The sequence below is a fragment of the Canis lupus genome, chromosome 27, assembly GCF_048164855.1.
Source record: "Canis lupus baileyi chromosome 27, mCanLup2.hap1, whole genome shotgun sequence".
Classification (NCBI taxonomy): domain Eukaryota; kingdom Metazoa; phylum Chordata; class Mammalia; order Carnivora; family Canidae; genus Canis; species Canis lupus.
This window is the reverse complement of record NC_132864.1, coordinates 22,380,820-22,400,056: the sequence shown is the minus strand read 5'-3', so window position 1 is coordinate 22,400,056 and position 19,237 is coordinate 22,380,820. Positions and strand designations below refer to the sequence as shown.

Genomic DNA, 19,237 nt, shown 5'->3' with positions numbered 1-19,237 from the left:
AGTTGGCTGCCGCTGTCTGAGTCCTAGTTTTGTATTCGATTACCTTACATCAGTGTTTTCCAACCAGTGGTGATTTCGCCTTCTCTAGACTCTTGGCAATGTCTGGAGGTATTATTTGTTGTCACAGCTTAGCAGGGGAAGGGTGCTACCGGCATCTAATGGGTGAAGCCAGAGATAATGCTAACCTTCTTGCAATGACAATAGCCACCACAGCATAAAATTATCTGATCCAAAATTTCAGTAGTGCCAAGTATGAGAAACCTTCCCTTATACAACTTTGCTGTGTAACCGGGCACCCTGAACTATTGTGGCCTAAAACAGTAATCATTGTCTTACCTCTCATGAATCTGGGGATTGACTGGGCACAGCTAGGATTTTTCCACTCCATGTGACTTGGGCTAAGATTGTAGGCACCCAGGACTCTCCTAGTCTAGAACGTCCCAGATGACTTGCTCAGTGTCTGGCAAGTTGCCCAGAAGGCTAGACTCAGCTGGGACTCGGGGGGTGATTGGGCCTTTCTCTGTTTCTGGGAAGTCTCGGCCTCTTGCTCTCTACGTGGCTTCTCCATGTGGTCTCTCTGTCAAGGGTCAGCCAACCATAGCCTGGGAGACCTGTTTTGTAAACAAAGTTTTACTGGAATGTTGTTAGCCTTGCCTACGTGTTTATATACTCATTATGAGGCGTTTGAGTCGTGGTGATGGAGACTATATGGCCCACAAAGCCTAAAATATTTACTCTCTTGCCCTTCAAGAAAAAACTCACTGACCTCTGATCTACATGGTCTCTAGCAGAGATGTTGACTCACGTGGCAGCTCAGGGTTTCTTTTTTTTTTTTTTTCTTTTTTTAATTTTTATTTATTTATGATAGGCACACAGTGAGAGAGAGGCAGAGACACAGGCAGAGGGAGAAGCAGGCTCCTTGCACCGGGAGTGCGACGTGGGATTCGATCCCAGGTCTCCAGGATGGCGCCCTGGGCCAAAGGCAGGCGCTAAACCGCTGCGCCACCCAGGGATCCCCAGCTCAGGGTTTCCAAAAGCACCAAAGTGGAAGTTGCCAGGACTTCTTAGGGCTTAGGCATGGAAGGGACATTAGGATCTCTTGGGCTGCATTCTGTTGTTTGAAGTGAGTCATAGGGCCGCCCAGATTCCATGTGTCAGGGAACTATACAAGGGCGTGAATTCTAGGAGGTGTGTGATTCATTGGGCACCATCTTTGGAGATTGGCTACCACACCCTGTGCAAGGTTTATCTTCCACTGTCTATATTAATACAATCCCCAGGAAAGATTCTAATTGGCTCTGCTCTAAACCATCTGTCTATCCCTTGATCAGGTACTGGGCTAGGATATGAAGTTGATGATCTCATCTGGGTGCTCAGGGGTTCAGTGCACCCTGATTACCAGGGTCTGATGAAATGAGAGAAATTGCAAGGGCCCAAAGGAGCTGGGAGTTTTGAGTAGATAAAAATCAGTGTAGATCCACCACAGTGAGCTTTGGGGTTTATGTGTACCTTGTCTCTTCTGTTTCCTGATCTGCAAAATGAGGAAAATGCTTATCTCATAAGGTTGTTTGGGGATTGAATGAACTAGTGCACAGACCAGGCTTATGTGGCCTGACACATAAGAGATAATAAATGTTCACCACATAGCCATCAACCTCAACGTACATTTAATACATTGTGTATCTTTAATTTAATTTGATTTTTATTTATTTTTTTTGTATCTTTAATTTTAAAATGTATTTTGGATACTTTTCATTATTCCCTATTTGTTTGAATAAACTCCTACCTTTCTTGAGTATTTAAATTTTCAAGTAGGGAGTGGGAGGGGAGGGGAAATTATGAAACTAATTTATCAAGCCATCTACAGGCACTTTCATCAATCTGGGATCTGCCCCTCTGGTTACTTTATTTATTTTAAAAAAGATTTATTTATTTATTTATTTAGAGTGAGAGGGGATCCCTGGATGGCTCAGTGGTTTGGCGCCTGCCTTTGGTCCAGGGCGCGATCCTGGAGTCCTGGGATCGGGTCTGCATCGGGCTCCTGGCATGGAGCCTGCTTCTCCCTCCTCCTGTGTCTCTGCATCTCTCTCTCTCTCTCTCTCTCTCTCTAAGTCTATCATAAATAATAAATAAATAAATAAATATTAAAAAAAATAGAGTGAGAGCATGAACAGGGGAGAGGGACAGTGAGAATCCTTAAGTAGATTCCCCGCTGAGCACAGAGCCTGACACAGGGCTCCAGCCCATGACCCTGAGATCATGACCTGAGCCAAAAGCATGAGTTGGATGCTCAACCAACTGAGCCACCCAGGTGCCCTGCCCCCTGGTTACTTTCAAGTAGTAGATCTTCCAGACTCATTCAGTAATCAGGGGCTTAGGCTTAGAGAAATGTAGCTTTTTCTAATAGAATTCTCTTGTAAGGAACTATTTTGTAGTTTTGGAGAGGCTTCCTGGAGGGTATGGCTGAGAGGCTGTGGATTAAAAAAGGGTGATTACATTAGTATGGCTGTTTATTTATTTATTTTTTTTCTTTCTTCTTTTGAGTTTCTGTTTTGGAATGTGAATTTTGATTTCACATGGGAAGAAGGCCCCAACAGCTGCTACTGCATAAGTTTCTTGAATCTTGTCATAGAGATGGAGATTTTCTTTGGGGACTGTTGGAGGAATGAGATGGAGGGTATAGCCCTGTAGTGGGGTCCCAGCTAGAGGAGGGCAGGGAGCAGGGAACCTGCATTTTGAGAGATCTTTCTTTCTTTCTCTCTTTTCTCTTTCTCTCTTTCTCTCTCTCTCTCTTTCTCCTTTTCTCCCTCTCCCTCTTTCTAAAGATTTAGATTCTTTCTTCCTTTCCAATAAATGAAGACTTTATTGATTTGAGAGAGAGACACACAGTATGAGCATGAGCAGTAGGAGGGGCAGAGAGAGAGAGGGAGAAGCAGACGCTCTACTGAGCTGGGAACCTGATGTGGGGCTTGATCCCAGGACCCTGAGATCATGATCTGAGCTGTAGGCAGACATTTCACTGAGTGAGCCACCTAGGTGCTTCAAGATTTTTGTTTCTTAATTACTGTTCTATTCCCAGTGCCTAAAACAATGTTTGGCACTTGGTAGATATTGAGTAAATATTGGTCAAATGACTACATTGCTAAGTGAACAAAGTGGCAAAATCTTAAACATTGTATTATAGAATTTGTCTAAAAAATAAACTGATATTAAACACACAAAGTGTTGATAATTGTTGAAATTGGACTATTTTTGGTGATTTGACAGTAGCTGCAGTCTTATGCTCTTTTAGCTATGTTTACTGTAAGCAAAAGCTTCTGTGTGTTCACAACTGTAGTGCTTATAGGTGAATTATATATTTAAAAATTTTTTCTTCCTAATTGTAAATAGAGTACAAAGTTATATATAAAAGGTCAAAATGAGAGAATATCCCTCAAAATCTCCTCTATTTGAGATAACTACTGTTACCAGTTCAGTGCATAATATTGCAGCTTTTTTTGTCTTTATAAAATATTTATTATGGAAATTTTCAAGCATGTCTCAAGGGAAAGAGAATAGTGTAATGAACTCCTGTGTGTCAGTCAACCAGCTCTAGCAATTAACCTTTTCCATGTATGTTCTAACATCACTCTTTTGATAGATGTAATATTTTGCTACTAGCTTTGCTCACATAGCAATATATTTACTCAACAAATATTTATGGAGCATTTGCTATGTGCCAGGTTCCGTTTTGGGTACTGAGTTTACAGTAATGATCAAAATGCACAAAAATCCCTGCTCTTTTTTTAAAGATTTTATTTATTGATTCATGAGAGACACAGAGAGAAAGGCAGAGAGAGAAGCAGGCTCCTCATAGGGAGCCTGATGTGGGACTTGATTCCTGGACCAGAATCACGCTCTAAGCTGAAAGCAGATGCTCAACTGCTGAGCCACCCAGGCGTCCCCCAAATCCCTGCTCTTAAAGATTGTATATTCTAGTGGAGATTGAGCTACTCCCTGTGCCTAATATTCTTTTATGTGAATGAACTTTAGGTCGATGCCATTTTCCTGTTGATGGAGCTTTAGGTCATCTTTTTTTTTTTTTTTTTTTAAGATTTTATTTATTTGAGAGAGAGAGATGGTGAGAATAGGGGAGAGCACAAACAGGGATGAGGAGAGGCAGAGAGGGAGAAGCAGACTCCCTGCTGAGCAGGGAGGTCGGCTCAACCTGGGGCTCAATCCCAGGACCCCAGGATCCTAGGATCCTGGAGCTGAAGGCAGACATTTAACTGAGCCACCGAGGTGCCCATGGACCATTAGGTCATTTCTGGTTATTTTTCTCCTACAAGCAGTGCTCATGATGGGTATCTTGCTGTGTGTGTCTTTTTCAAGCACATCTGTTCATGTTTCTGTGAAGGACAAATTCCTAGAAATTGAGATGTTGAATTGACTGAATTTCAGAAGAGGAAGGGATATACTCAGCTGTGTTGGCTTTTGCCCCTCGGTCCAAATGTTTATCTGACAAGGCTGTGCTTTGACTGCATTTTCATTATAGTGCTTTGGGTCTTTGTTTCCACCTCAATATTCAGTCCTTACATGCTGTAACTAACAGTGTGCAGGGCTGAAGTGTGCTTTGGTTTTGCAGTCACAGATGCTACCGGTATGGAGGGAAGTTGTGGGAGTCTTTGCCTATCGATGTTTGTTTACTTGTGTGATTGAAATGCCTAGTGGTTACCAGCCGCAGATCCATAGTTAAGTTGGACAAATGCTAGAAACTACCTAGGGACCTAAGGCCCAGCAGGGGATCGAGAGAGGCTTTGTCTGCAAGCAATAATAAAATCAGATTCAACCCAGAAAGTTGCAAGCCAGTGTATTTGGGGTATTATAATTCAAAACTCAAGTACTTGATCTGAAAGAAACTTGGAAGAAGGGCAGGAAAGAAAGACAGGATAGGGCATAGGGATGTCAGGGCAAAAGGAAAATATTGTGCAGCTTTCAACTTTCCTTCTGCATGGAATTCTCCATGAAGGCACTTTAGATGTATCTTTTACAATGGTCATGGTGAATTTATCCAGATCTACCCATCACTTTTGCCTCATTCCCCCAGGGACCAAAGGGAGGTGTTTCTCAGGGTGACTGGCTGAAGAGAGAGGTATGGTCTGTGGGTGGGAAGGTAGTTAGTGCGGTGGAGTTCATCATGTGTGCCTTTGATCCAAGTGAATTCAGCTCCACCCATGCCTCAAAGAAAGAGGGTGGGTAGCAATTAAAATTGCATTTACTAATTTATCAATAGGCTGCTCAGCAACTCTAGGTATGAAATGGCTTTCCCCCATTTCCTCTGATTGTGTGACTAACTTGCCAAGCTGACTGTAGCTCTATTTTTTAAAAATTTTATTTCTTTTAAAGATTTTATTTATTTATTCATGAGAAACAGAGAGAGAGACACAGAGAGAGAGGCAGAGGGAGAAGCAGGCTCCCCATGGGGAGCCCTATGTGGGACTCGATCCCAGGACCCCAGGACCCCAGGATCATGATCTGAGCCAAAGGCAGATGCTCAACCACTGAGCCACCCAGGTGCCCCTGTAACTCTAGAATGTAGCTCCCAGCTTTATCTCGTGTGCAACTGTAGAAATGGCAACCCGCTCTAGGGCTCCGAGGGCTTTAGTGTCCACATGGGAATTCAAGAGTCTCTTGGTCTTCATCGTGGGACCTTTCTGAGGGATTCTCCAAGTTAATTTTGTTTTTTTAATTATTTTTTAAAGATTTTATTTATTTATTCATAGAGACACACAGAACGAGCGAGAGAGAGAGTGAGAGAGAGAGAGAGAGAGAGAGAGAGGCGGAGACACAGGCAGAGGGAGAAGCAGGCTCCATGCAGGCAGCCTGATGCGGGATTCGATCCTGGGTCTCCAGGATCACACCCCGGGCTGCAGGCGGCGCTAAACCGCTGCGCCACTGGGGCTGCCCTCCAAGTTAATTTTGATTATGCGTTCCTCTTGTCTTCCTTTGGCATGTAACCCCTGTTTCTCTATAATGTGAAGGATTGAATTTTTTAGTCAGATACAGCTCTTGTGCTCTATTCTTTCAGATCCTTAGAGTCATTGCATATCCAGTGATGTCCCAGAATAGTGTCAATAAATATACGGTAGATTCCAAATCCACACATCATACATTGAGGATCTCCGCCTATTATGGACTGAATGTTCGTGTCCCCGTACATATTCAAATGTTGAGGCTCTAATTTCCAATATGGTGGTTATTTGAAGGGAGAGCCTTTGGGGAAGTAATTATATTTAGATGAAGTCATGAAGGTGGGGCCTCCCAGAGTGAACTGTTGGCCTTTGAAGAAGCGAGACCAGGGTCCCCTCTCTCTCCATCTTGTGAGTATATAGTGAGAAGGTAGCTGTCTGTAAGCCAGAAAGTGGGTTCCCACCAGGAACTTAATCTACCAGTACCTTAATCTTGGGCTCCCCAGCCTCCAGAACTGTAAGAAATAAATAACTGTTGTTGAAGCCACCTCATCTATGGTGTTTTGATGTAACAGCCTGAGTGGAGTAAGGTACTGAGAAACTGCACTTGAAAAAGAAGACTATATGCTAAGAAAAAGTTAGTTGTAAACCCTTCTAGACATGTGCCCTGTCAACTCCACATTGCAAATGTCAGGGCTCCATTTTTGTTTGTTTGTTTTGTGGAACCTCTATGTATTAAGAGAAAGAGGAGGTATTACCCACACAGTCCAAGGGAGATGGGTTAGTGGGATAAAACTGTGCAGAACACACTTAGCATGGAATGATCTTGCAGTCAGCTCCAAAGTTGATTGAGATGGGAATCATGTTGCTTACATCACATTATAAACCAATCTAAATGCTGATAAACATGTTTGACCAAACACTGCCCTACAGCCTTCGGAGAGGAGGAGGAAAAGCATGATTTGTGTTCTCCTCCTATTTTCTGAGTCTACAGGATTCAAATTATAGCTACCATGGAAACTGCTTTGGAATTTCTGGAGCCCTTAATTTTAACATATAAAAACACTTTTGTGCTGATTTTATAATTATTCATGACGGATGAGAAAGTGACTAAATGTCTTTTGACAGTGAGGGAACACATAGGAACACTTTTTCTTCTTCTTCTTTTTTTTTTTTTTTTGCTTTCATAAAGATGCATGTATTTGAAATGCTTTACTTACCTGGGAGCAACTCTTCCATCTCTTGCAGATTCCGACACCATAGCTGAATTACAGGAGCTCCAGCCTTCAGCAAAGGACTTTGAAGTCCGAAGTCTTGTGGGTTGTGGTCACTTTGCTGAAGTGCAGGTGGTAAGAGAGCGAGCCACCGGAGATATCTATGCCATGAAAGTCATGAAGAAGAAGACCTTGTTGGCCCAAGAGCAGGTAGGAGCATTTTAACACCATGCCCTTTCCCCTTTCTGTGCCGGAATGTTTACTGCAGAGGCAGTAATCTGCTGAATTGACATCTGGGATCCCACAAGTTTTCCTTGGTGGCTCTGGTTAATTATGGTTGCAGAAAGATCTCTCAGGTTCTCAGCTTTTCTTCTTGAACTGATACTGACTCATTTTGAAGGCTCACAAGCTCCCCTTGATTTATTTATCATGTTTTCATAGTTGTATTTTATTCAGAATCAACGTGGCCTTTTAACTAATGAATTTAAGATGACCTTTGATGATCGTTAGCTGGGGATTTCAAGATATGCATATCGTGGAGTTAGGCAGTATTTGCTTTTGAGCACATTTTCTTTATTTGCGTTGTGGGCATATGCATTTGATTTTAAAACAGGCTTTTGAAGAAATTAAATAACATTGGTGTATGGCTAGGGTATTGCTTGTTTAAGAGAGGTAGGAACTTCTCTTTTTGGTTGTGGTATTTTTCTTTCTTTTAAACAAGGCTGCTGCTCCAGACATATCGATTCATTTGCTGAGTTTCTAGAGAGACGGTCATCAGCCTTGGTGTTCAGAGCAATTTATTAGTTACAGATGTCCGAGCGCACATCATGTGTCCGATAATGTACCCGGCTCTGTGGGAAGCCCACAGAAGGAATTGAAGCTCTATGGCTGTTAGTTACAGGGTTTAAAAACAACTTTGGAAAGTGGAGGAAAAATGCAAATGTATAAAGCAGGCGCTTAGCAGCTAAAGCATCACAGAAGGGAGAGCAGTTAGCAAATTCACCAACTATGGAGTGAGGAGAGATGTGGGTGAGCCAGGGACAGCCAGGGGAGGTTCACACCGCTGAGAGGGAATGTAGATTCTGGGCAGAGAGGCGTGACAGGAGCGTGGCAGGTGGAAGTGTGTATGTGATGTTCTGGAGGTTTGAGTACTAGAATGCTATACAGATGTGTGTGGTTTTTTTTCTTCTTCTGAGTAGTTTAGAACAGATGGACTAGGAAATGGGGAGAAATAAGGCATTTGGCTGGGGAGGGGGTAATATGGGAAATATGAAGAACCTTTTTTTGATTGTGGCAAAATATACATAACATTTACTGTTTTTTAAAAAAATATTTTATTTATTCATGAGAGACACACAGAGAGAGAGAGAGAGAGAGAGAGAGAGAGGGGCAGGCAGACAGGCAGAGGGAGAAGCAGGCTCCATGTAGGGAGTCGATGCGGGACTCGATCCCGGGTCTCCAGGATCACGCCCTGAGCTGAAGGCGGCGCTAAACCACTGAGCCACCCAGGCTGCCCAACATTTACTGTTTTAATCCTATTTACTTATTTATTTATTTAAAATCTTTTATTTATTCATTCATAGAGACACACAGAGAGAGGCAGAGACACAGGCAGAGGGAGAAGCAGGCGCCATGCAGGGAGCCTGATGTGGGACTCGATCCCGGGTCTCCAGGATCACACCGCGGGCTGCAGACGGCGCTAAACCGCTGCGCCACCAGGGCTGCCCTGTTTTAATCCTTTAAAAAAAATGATTCTATTTATTTACTTGAGAGAGAGAGTGTGTGCCCAAGTTAGGGGGAGGTTCAGAGGCAGAGGGAGAAGCAGACTCCACGTTGAGCAGGGAGCCTAAGTGGGGCTTGATCCTAGGACTCTGGGATCAGGACCTGAGCTGAAGGCAGATGCTTAACCAATTGAGCCACCCAGGTGCCACTGGGTACAATTCACTGGTCTTAAGTGCATTTACAGTGTGATGTGCAACCATAACCACTATCTATTTCTAGAACTTTCTCATCATCCCAAATAGAAACTCTGTACTTATGAAATGGTAACTCTCCATTCCTCCAAGAACTGTTTTTTGGAATGGCAGTTTACTTGGTGAGGTGGCTGGGGATCATTTATACTTTTGGAATGAGGAGGTTGGCATCAGAGTCTAAGGACTTAGTGTCTTTGAGTGGCCTTCAGTCAAAGGAGCAGTAGAATGCAGGAAGCTGCTTGTCAGAGTCCCAAGAATGATGTAGCCTGTGTTTAGCAGTGAAATGCGAGCAACTTCGCAGAAAGGAGAAATGACAGGCTGTTGCAAATCATTTGAAAGGGAGGAATGGGAGATGCTCACTCAACCTCCCAATACCTAAGCAACTACCTATCATCAGTACGTACTTACTGAGCAGCTATTCTGTGTGGTGTGCTTCTAGGTCCTTGAGAAGAGGCATTAAATGTAGTCCTGACCTTGCAGTGTTTATGTTCTAGATGAGAAATAGTGCATGTGAAAAGAAAACAATCTAATGTACTATACCTTAGGCAAGCAAAAGAGATGCTCACATAGGTATGCTTTCCTTCAGGTGAATGACTTACAATGACCTTGTGTGAGGTGTGGGCTGGGGATTTCTATTTTTCTATTTACAAAAATTATTTATTTATTTTTAAAAATTTATTTTTTTTTTTGAGAGAGAGCAAGAGAGAGCGAGAATGATCAGGGCAAGAGGCAGAGGGAGAAGCAGACTCCCTGCTGAGCAGGGAGCCTGATGCAGGACTTGATCCCAGGAGTCTGGGATCATGACCTGAGCTGAAGGCAGAGGCTTAACCGATGGAGCCACACAGGTGTGCTGTGTGGGCTTGGGGCTTTTAAAAATCAGACACACAAGGAGCTAATGAAAGCTACCTAACCATTCCTTAAGAGAGTGAACAGGAAGGAAAGTAGAGTCTTTAATTGAGCCATGGCAAGGCTTTGGGATTTAAGGGCATGAAAAGAGAAAAACTAGCACCAGGAGTGAATGGAAGGAAATGCCGGAGAAGGAGACAGGAGAGGCAACATCCTGTAAGCAACACTAGGAGAGGTCAGCACACCTGCCTGGGCTCTGCTGAGAACCAGATGAGTCCTCAGAGACTGTTTATTTTAATGGAAGCTTCAGGGGTCAGATGAAGAATCCCGGGCGAGCAAGTAAAGGCGTAGGTTTTTCAGTTCAGCCAACCTTCATGGAATACATTTTATGAGCAAGGAAAGCAGAGCGATCATAGATCAGGTGCAGGAGATTATGGGAGCTGTGTGGTTATTCCCCAGATGTGTTACATACATCACTGGTGGTATGCAAGATGATTTTAGGTAGTACCTGGACAAAACTATTTTGAAATGTTTACTGGTTTAATATTAAGTAGCATATCAATGCCTGGGAGTTGTACAGGTGTTATTGTCAGAACTAAATGGAAGAAGGTATATTTAAAGCTACATTATTTTTATTTTGAAAGTCACAAATCTATAGAAAAGTTGCAAGTACAGTATATATATCATAGAATGTAATTCTATGCAATTATATAAGGTTCTATAATATATATTTTGTATATATGTATTATATATGTATACCCATTGAATATATGTACCTATACATCTTGAAATACATAGATAATGTGTACATGTATGACCTACCTGATTGTAAGACTGGGAAGTCTGAAATCTGGAGGGCAGGCCAATGAACTGGAAACTCTTGGGCAAGACCTGATAATGGAATCTCGACGCAGAATTTCTTCTTTCTCAGGGAAGCCTCACTTTTGTTCTTTCAACTGAACGGCTGTGGCTCACCCAGATCATCTCCTTTACTAAAGTCAGTGGATTGAAGATGTTGACCATATAGAGCGTAGCTACAAAATACTTTCGCAGAAACACCTAGATGAGTGTGTGATTGAATAGCTGGGTGCTATAGCCTAGCCAACTTGTCATGGAAAACTATCTCAAAGTATGAACCATTGTTTTCTTCCTGAGCCATTTGAAAATCTGTTGCCAACTTGATTCCCCATCCCTCTGAAGATGTCCGGTGTGCATTTCCTACAATAGGGATGCTGTCCGGTGGACCACAATACAACCATCAAAATTAGAAAGAAACCGTGCTGTATTAGTGCTGTCTAATCTTCAGACCCAGTCATGTTGCACTGGTCGTTTCATGGCCATTTAGAACAAAACAGTCCAGCTCAGGATCACACATAGCATTTTTAGTTGTCTTGTCTTTTTAGCCTTTTTCAACCTGGAACAGCTTCTCAGTTTTCCCTGGACTCTCATGACCTTGGTGATTCTGATTCTGAAGATTACAGGCCAGTTATTTTGTATAATATAGATATATCTAATGTTGCTCATGTTTAGGTTCAAGTGCTAGATCTTTGGCAGGAAAATCACAGACAAGACACTCTGCTCTTCTCATTGCATCCCAACGGGTGACTTTGTTTCCATTTGTCACATTCACATCGACATTCACTTAGGTATCTGCCATGCCTCATCATGGGGTGCCCCTTTCTGCTTTGCCATTTCATAAGTATTCTGTAGGGAAGTGTTTTCAAGCTGTGGAAGCACCTGTTTCTCATAAAATTTCCAATTTATTAATTTATAGCTGTGTAGACTTGCATTTTCCTGCTTAAGTCAGTGAGTCACAAGCCATTATTGTCATTATGGATTTTTACTCAAATTGTCCCATATGTTGGGCCATGATAGTGTCTTCGGGTTGTTTTTTGCGTCTTTTGACACTTCCCTATCTTGAGTTGTCCCTTTTTATGGTACAAGATGTTCAGGCTCTTGTCTGCCCCACACCTATAATCTCCTCTTTGTTTTTTTTTTTTTTTTATAAATTTTTATTTATTTATGATAGTCAGAGAGAGAGAGAGAGAGAGAGGCAGAGACACAGGCAGAGGGAGAAGCAGGCTCCATGCACCGGGAGCCCGATGTGGGATTCGTGTGCGATTCGATCCCGGGTCTCCAGGATCGCGCCCTGGGCCAAAGGCAGGCGCCAAACTGCTGCGCCCCCTAGGGATCCTCATAATCTCCTCTTTGAAAAATAACTTTCAGTGTAAGATGGTATTTAGACGCCGAGATCTAGGTACTAGGTGCCCTTGGTGCTGTTGGGGTATCACTGCTTCCAGACCCCCCTTTCAGTGAACAGAGCCAGGAAATACACATACAGGTATTAAATACACCTGTCTGTGCACGAGTATGCTTGCACACACATACACACACACACACCCATTTACATCTATATTTATTTCTCTATCTCTGTATATTGAAAAACCATGTGTCCACATCAATACCGTCAAGTCCAATCCAACTTCACTGAGTTTATTCTAGTGTCCACCCTTCCTGTGCTTATAGCTCTCTTCTCTTCCCTCAATATTTTAGCTTATTTTATACATCTGTGTGCATCCAGTGTACTGTCTTTGTTGCCACTGCTCCCATGGGTGGGCTCCAATGCCCAGTTCCAGGCCATCCCTGTGTGTAGATGCCTTCCTCACCCTAGTGGGCCCTTGATATCTGGTATTGGACTGCTCCCACACATGATCAGTGCTCTCCCCACCCTGCGTGGGCCTGGCATCTTGTTCTGGGCTACTGTGGCCCTCTCTCCCTACCACCTGTCCTGGATGCCTACCTTGTTCTGCTCCACCTAATGGCTTTAGGCCTGAATGGTTCAGGGAGAGGAGGTGAAGAAGGAAAGAAAGAGAAAGATATTTAGATTTAAAAGAAGTGAATTGACTTTAAGGAGAGGAGTTAATAATTGGATAGATAACATACAGATCTGGCAAAAAATGGTGAGCAAAGTAGGCAAATGAGTGAAATTTGTGGAGTGCTGGGCTAAAGGATGGTCTTTCTTTCTTTCTTTCTCTCTTTTCTTTTCTTTTCTTTCTTTTCTTTTCTTTCAACTAGGGACAGCAGTTTAGGCTCACAGGGAGAGGATAGAACATTCTCCCCACCCTACCCCAATGCTATTACAATTGTCTAAAGAGTTTCTTTTTCCCCTAGGTTTCATTTTTTGAGGAAGAACGGAACATATTATCTCAGAGCATGAGCCCTTGGATCCCCCAGCTACAGTATGCCTTTCAGGACAAAAATAACCTTTATCTGGTGAGTCTTTCTCTCTCTCTCTCTCTCTCTGCAATTAGTCCAATGCTGACACTCAGCACAGACGTAGAACTAGATGTGCTTCTTGCTCATATGATCCATCGAGTTGCTTTCCTTACTTTCAGGTGTCTTCCTGTTCTCCTTGTCCTAAAGAGTAAGAGCCAGTCCATTTAGAAACTGCCCCATCTGCTGTTGGGTATTGTAGCCATGGCTTAAAGGGCAATAATGAGAAGTTGTTTATTTGGGAGTAGTCTGATATGACCTTTAATAGAGTTGAATCTTGCTTTAAATTTTTTTTTTTGAGTCATAATTGACATACATTATGTTAGTTTCAGGTGTACAACATAATGAGTTAGTATTTGTGTTGTGAGATGATCACCACTAAGTCTAGAGAACATTTTTTAATTTTTAAAAATTGTGATAATGCATTGTGATTTTAAGAAAAGGCAAACACTGCAGAACAGCATGAAATAGAAGGGAAGGTTCCCTACCTTTCTTTCTAATCCTTTTCCCTAATAAATTGTTATGCATGTTCTTCCTGACCCTCATGGGAAAAAAATTTCTATGTTTGTATTTAGAACACATGTATATAGTTTGTCTTATGAAATTGATATATTACTCTTTTTTTTTTTTTTGATATATTACTCTTTGCTCTTCAACTTGTTTTTTCCTTTTGGCAATTTACCCCAGACATCTTTCCATGTCAGCACATACCATACAAAGCTGCCTCATTCTTTTGAACAGTGCCATTTATTTCTGATATACATGTAGCATGACTTATACAAGGTTAAAATTCGTTCTGTTTAGGTTCTGGGGGATTTAGATTCCTAAAGTAAAAAAAAAAAAAAAAAGTATCCCAGAAGCAGTTTTAGTTCCTGGTACAGAGTTCTAGTTGCCTCAGCACATTGATATCTGGCTGCAACAACATTTTTACACCCATCTTTGTAGCTCAGTTGGGTATTGCTGATGGGATCTTGTAATTATTTCCTTGTCTGCATTCTCTTCTCAAGTATGTTGGTAATTTGGAGTAAAATGCTTGCTAAGGGTACACTTTCCTTATAAATATCCAAACTTAGCATAGGAACTAAGATATGATTATAGATCTACCATCCCTTATCTTCAAATCTGAAATAACCAGAAGCTCTGAATAACCTCAGGTTCTTTTGTTACTTACTTGGCAGCAAAACCTGACCTGAATCTCCTCTTCCATCCTTTTAGTGTGACTTTTCAGATATTTTGCCTCAAAATGTGAATGCATTTGATTACAGGGTGATATCCCAAGGCCTACCTTAGGGTGTTACATAATATAAAGTATACACACCATTTTATCTTTCTAAAATCTCAACATTTCTAAGTCTGGAAATAAATTCTGCCGCAAGATAAGAGTACCGTAGATCTATATTGGGATTATGAAGTTCCAGAATTCCATTATACCTATTGACTACTTATAGATCTCTAAACCTTTGAAGTTTGGGAAAACATACAAATCATCCTAAGCTACCTGGCAGTTGATTGTTCATTTGTAATACAAATGAAGTGTAATTGAAGATAGATTTAAAAATCAATGAATAAAAGAAGTAGGATTGTCGTCCTATGTTTCTCAAAGCTATCTCTTTTCTCCATTCCTGCTTCTACTGGGTGAGTTCTGGCCGCCATCTTCTTCTTACCTGCATTATTGCAGTAACCTCCTAAGAGTTCTCCCTGCCATCTGTCTTGCCTTTCCCCCAGGTCTTCTACACACTTCAGCCAAGTCATCCTGCTGTTAAAACCCTTTAAGACTCCCTGCTGCCCTCTGGATGAAGTCCATACTCTTGTATGTGGTTTATAAGACCTTTTTCACATATATCTCTAGGCTTGTTGCTTACCTTTTCTCTCCTTTCACTTTAATTAATTTTTAAAAAATATTTTATTTATTTATTCATGACAGACATAGAGAGAGAGAGAGAGAGAGAGAGAGAGGCAGAGACACAGGCAGAAGGAGAAGCAGGCTCCATGCCGGGAACCTGACATAGGACTTGATACCGGGTCTCCAGGATCATGCCCTGGGTCAAAGGCAGGTGTTGAACCACCCAGACACCACCTCCCCCCCACCTTTTTTTTAAGAGAGAGAATAAGAGGCAGGGGAGGGAAGAGGAAGGAATAGAGCATTTTTTAAAAAGATTTATTTATTTATTTTAGAGGAGGAGGGGCAGAGGGGGAAGGAGAGGAGAGAGAGAATTTCAAGCAGACTCCCTGCTGAGCTCAGAGCCCATTGTGGGCTTTGATCCCACAACCCTGAGATCATGACCTGAGCCAAAACCAAAAGTTGGATGTCCAACTGGCTAAGCCACCCAGGTGCCCCAAGGAAGAGTGAATCTTAAGCAGGCTCTGTGTTCAGTGGGGTACTTGATGCTTGGCTAGATCTTACTACCCTGAGATTGTGATTTGAGCTGAAACCAAAAGCCGGACACTTAACCGAATGAGCCACCCAGGCACCCCTCTCCTTCTCCTTTCACTTTACATTTGTCCTGAACTTCCTTTGGGTCTTTGAACTGGCTTCTGACCTTTCTCCATGCCATTTCCTCTTTCCCTGGCTAACTCTTATGTCTCTTTCTAGGCTTGGACCAGGTATCACTTCTTCCAGAAACTCTTCCTCATCCCTCTACTTCTGGGAAGGGTGCTCTTCTGGGTGTGTACTCATAGCACCCTGTACCTCCTCTTTGTGAGTGGGTGTTGGGCTCCCCCACCAGGTACTCCCTCTACCAAGGGAGGGATTATGTCTCCCTTGCTTCTAGTAGTGTTTTCCCAAGTAAATGCTTAAGAAGCGTTTATTGGAAGAACGTATGATTAATTTCATACAAATTGATTTACATACAGATTTATTTATTGTGTTATGGAAATCACACATTAGGAGTGTGAGTTTTATTCTCTAGCATACATAATTCAAGTTGGATCCAGTAGGATTTTCAAAATTTGGAGTGCGGTACAAGGAAGTTGAACTTGAATCCTTTGGAAATTTGGTGGCTAAAAATTTCCTATTTGTCATTACATACCAATGAATGTAGCTTGCCATTTTCTGGTATATAGAAAATTGTAATGAGGTCTATTGTATTGTTAATGTCTGGTTCTATATAACAAGGCTAGTTCTGTATGCTGGCAGGCAGCCCATGGAAACCGTGCTTTGTTAATCTGGTTCATGATGAAATCTGTTCAGTTCTGTATAACAGATGCCTTCACCAGTGTCCTTTCAGGAAGGAGCTGATCTTTACAAAGAAAACATTGTTTTGCAGCTCACTACTTGTAGTGTTGTTGCATCTAAATGCTTTGTGAGATTTCTTAAAAGTTGCTGGCTTTGTACTGATGTTTTTCATACCATGGGTCTTTGGGGCTGCCCTTGCTCTGAGCCTGTAACTTACCCATGAATCTTTTGTCCTTATGGTGGCCTCACATTAACTTCCCTGTGTTCATTCCAAATTCTTCTTCTCCAGTTGCACATAGGATGTACTAGTTAAAGGTCCAGGCTAAGCCATTGTAACAAAAAGATACCAAAATACAGTCCAGACTGATGGAGCAGGTCTGTTGTATGTGATAATTCAGGGATCCAGGTTCCTTCTGTTTTACAAGTCCTTATCACTTAGGATGCTGTCCTCTTGACATGGTTAAAATTGAGCATTTTCATGTTCTTGCTTCCCCTGGCTGGCAGGAGGAAGGAGTAGAGAGCAGAACAAGCAAATTCCTTTTATGTAGTATGACATGGAAGAGGGACACATTTCCTTTCCTATTTTGTTGACCAGAACTCATCACATGATCTCACATCTGTACCATCTACCTGCATGGCCAATATCTAGGTAATGGAAGAGTGGATTTAGGGGACAAGTTATAGTCTATTTATAGACAATAAAAGATAGATCTGGCTTATGAAGCCAGACTCCTTAGATTCACCTTTCATACTCTTACCTGTTATGTTACACTGTTCTATCCCAGAGCACTGCTAGTCTGACCCTGGTTCGGAGGTCCTACTTTGGATTAGTTTTTTTATTTCTCCTGTCTCACTTTCCACTGAAGGCTGTGCAATTGCATGGGGAGTATTTCCTTCCTGTGTAGGAACAATTTGGAGGTTAGCAGGTTCTAGGCAGTGACCCTGTGGCCTGTATAAACACCAGCCCATGTTGTCAGTGAGAATCTGGAGAGAGATAACAAATATAACTTCATTGTTTATTTTAGTGAAATGTGGCAGCTTATGATAGTTTTGACAGCAAGACATGTGCTGTTTTGATCTCTTGGATAAGATTATCCAGTTTTGAGGCATGTCTCAAAACTCACCAGCATGTTCGCATGTTGCCGCTTGGGAAGCCAGGGTTTGGAAGCTGGCTGCCCGTTGGAAGAAAGCTGTTACTAGAATCTAGGTTCTTTTTTTTTTTTCTTTTTATTTTTTTATTTATTTAAAAAATTTTTTTTAGAATCTAGGTTCTTGTTTTATTACTGTTTCTTGGTTGGTCTCTCTGGAATCATTGGCCTTTTCAGTTTCAATGTTCTCATTGGTGAAATGAGATATTAATACCTCTTATTGACTCCCAATTTGATTGCGGAGTGTGTTATTGCCCTGGGGGGATCTTTTGTGCCTTCAAAACAGTTGTTTTGTGTCCTTATCTTTTGAGGCATATTTCAAGTGAATGCATTTAGAGTTTTAAGAGTCATAGTTTAAAAAAAAAAATAAGAGTCATAGTTTTGTCCCATTGTTCCAGTTTACCTCATTCCACTGCCACAGTTTCTGGTTTTGTAGTCTAGGATGGGGCCCAAGAATTTGCAAGCAGATCCCAGATGCTGCTGCTGGTCTGGAGACCCCACTTTGAAAACCAGAGGCCTGTTGTGGCTATGGCTCCAGTTAATTTCTGGGTATTGTTTATTCCTTTTGTTCCTTCAGCCATAGTGAAGATCCATCCTGAGATCCCCATTCCTTGCACTTTGCTCTTTCAGGTCAAGGAGTGGTGCCTACCCCTTGCTGTTAACTGGCTCTGGGGTTCTTCATCAATGCAGGGTGCTCCATTAACACATGCCCTCAGTTACCTAGTTTGAATGTGCTATCTGCGTCTTGCCAAGACTCTGGATGATTTGTTGCTCAATGAGGATCCTTGAATAGATGGATGGGATTCATGTTTTCTGAAATAAAGGGTCTTTGCTCTTTCTCTTTTAGTGACCTTGGCTGTCAAGAGGAATAATTGAGTGTTTCCAACAGGGGCCATCCTGCTTAGAGGATCCTTTCCTTCTTCCCTGATGCCAAAGATTAGGAACACTGGCCAGGGTAGATAACGATGCCAGTACCATCGTTGTATTTCCATGGTACTTCCAGGCATGCTGATTGTAGTGCAAGCATTTCAAGGGCATGCTGCTAAAGGGGTGGCCAGCACAGTGTGCCTCTAATGATACCCTGTGCAAATTGGAACAGAGTACAAGAACTATTAAATACTCAATCCCTTCCCACATAGGGATATATGTGCAAGCTTGCATGTATGTGCACGTGTATGCATATGCATGCATACACACACACGTCCTTTGTTTTGATTGCAATACAAGTGATGGGCATTGCCATCTCTGTACTTGGGGTGTAGATATGAACACCAGCAGAGAAGCTGCCGCTCCTTCCAAACTGAACACATGTAAGATTTGCCCTTTAATTAGCATCTGCAGCTGTGCCATTAGAAGGGTTTGTCTCTGTTGGCCTGAATGTCTTTGCTTTAAAAGAGCAAGTCCGTTATAGCTCCAAGCCAGACTTGTCTGTCAGCTGCTGTGCTTTCTCTGCCATCTGCAGGGTGATCACATTGTTTAGAGGACTGTTTCACTGTAGGGCTCTTTCCTCCTCCTGTCTCCCCAGCTTTTGATTACTGTCCCTTGGTGATTGCCATTTGGGCGACCTGCAGCTGGTCATTGTGGGCAGGGACATCTCGTGTCCACCCATGCTGGATTGTTGCCTCCATTCTGATGGAGTGGCTGGGTAGTTGCTGGCCCT

At 42.3% G+C, this 19,237-nt stretch overlaps 1 protein-coding gene across 12 annotated transcripts in view; it reads left to right on the top strand.

Annotated features, from left to right (window-relative positions):
* CIT (citron rho-interacting serine/threonine kinase) overlaps positions 1-19,237 on the top strand; it is a 165,096-nt gene that overhangs the window by 7,207 nt on the left and 138,652 nt on the right. For 11 of the 12 annotated variants that reach the window (XM_072802750.1, XM_072802751.1, XM_072802749.1 and 8 more), the window contains exons 4-5: positions 7,197-7,372; positions 13,153-13,254. In XM_072802750.1, coding sequence (XP_072658851.1) covers positions 7,197-7,372; positions 13,153-13,254 — 278 coding nt within the window. The remainder of the gene's footprint in view (positions 1-7,196; positions 7,373-13,152; positions 13,255-19,237) is intronic. The other variant, XM_072802746.1, reaches the window with a different exon arrangement.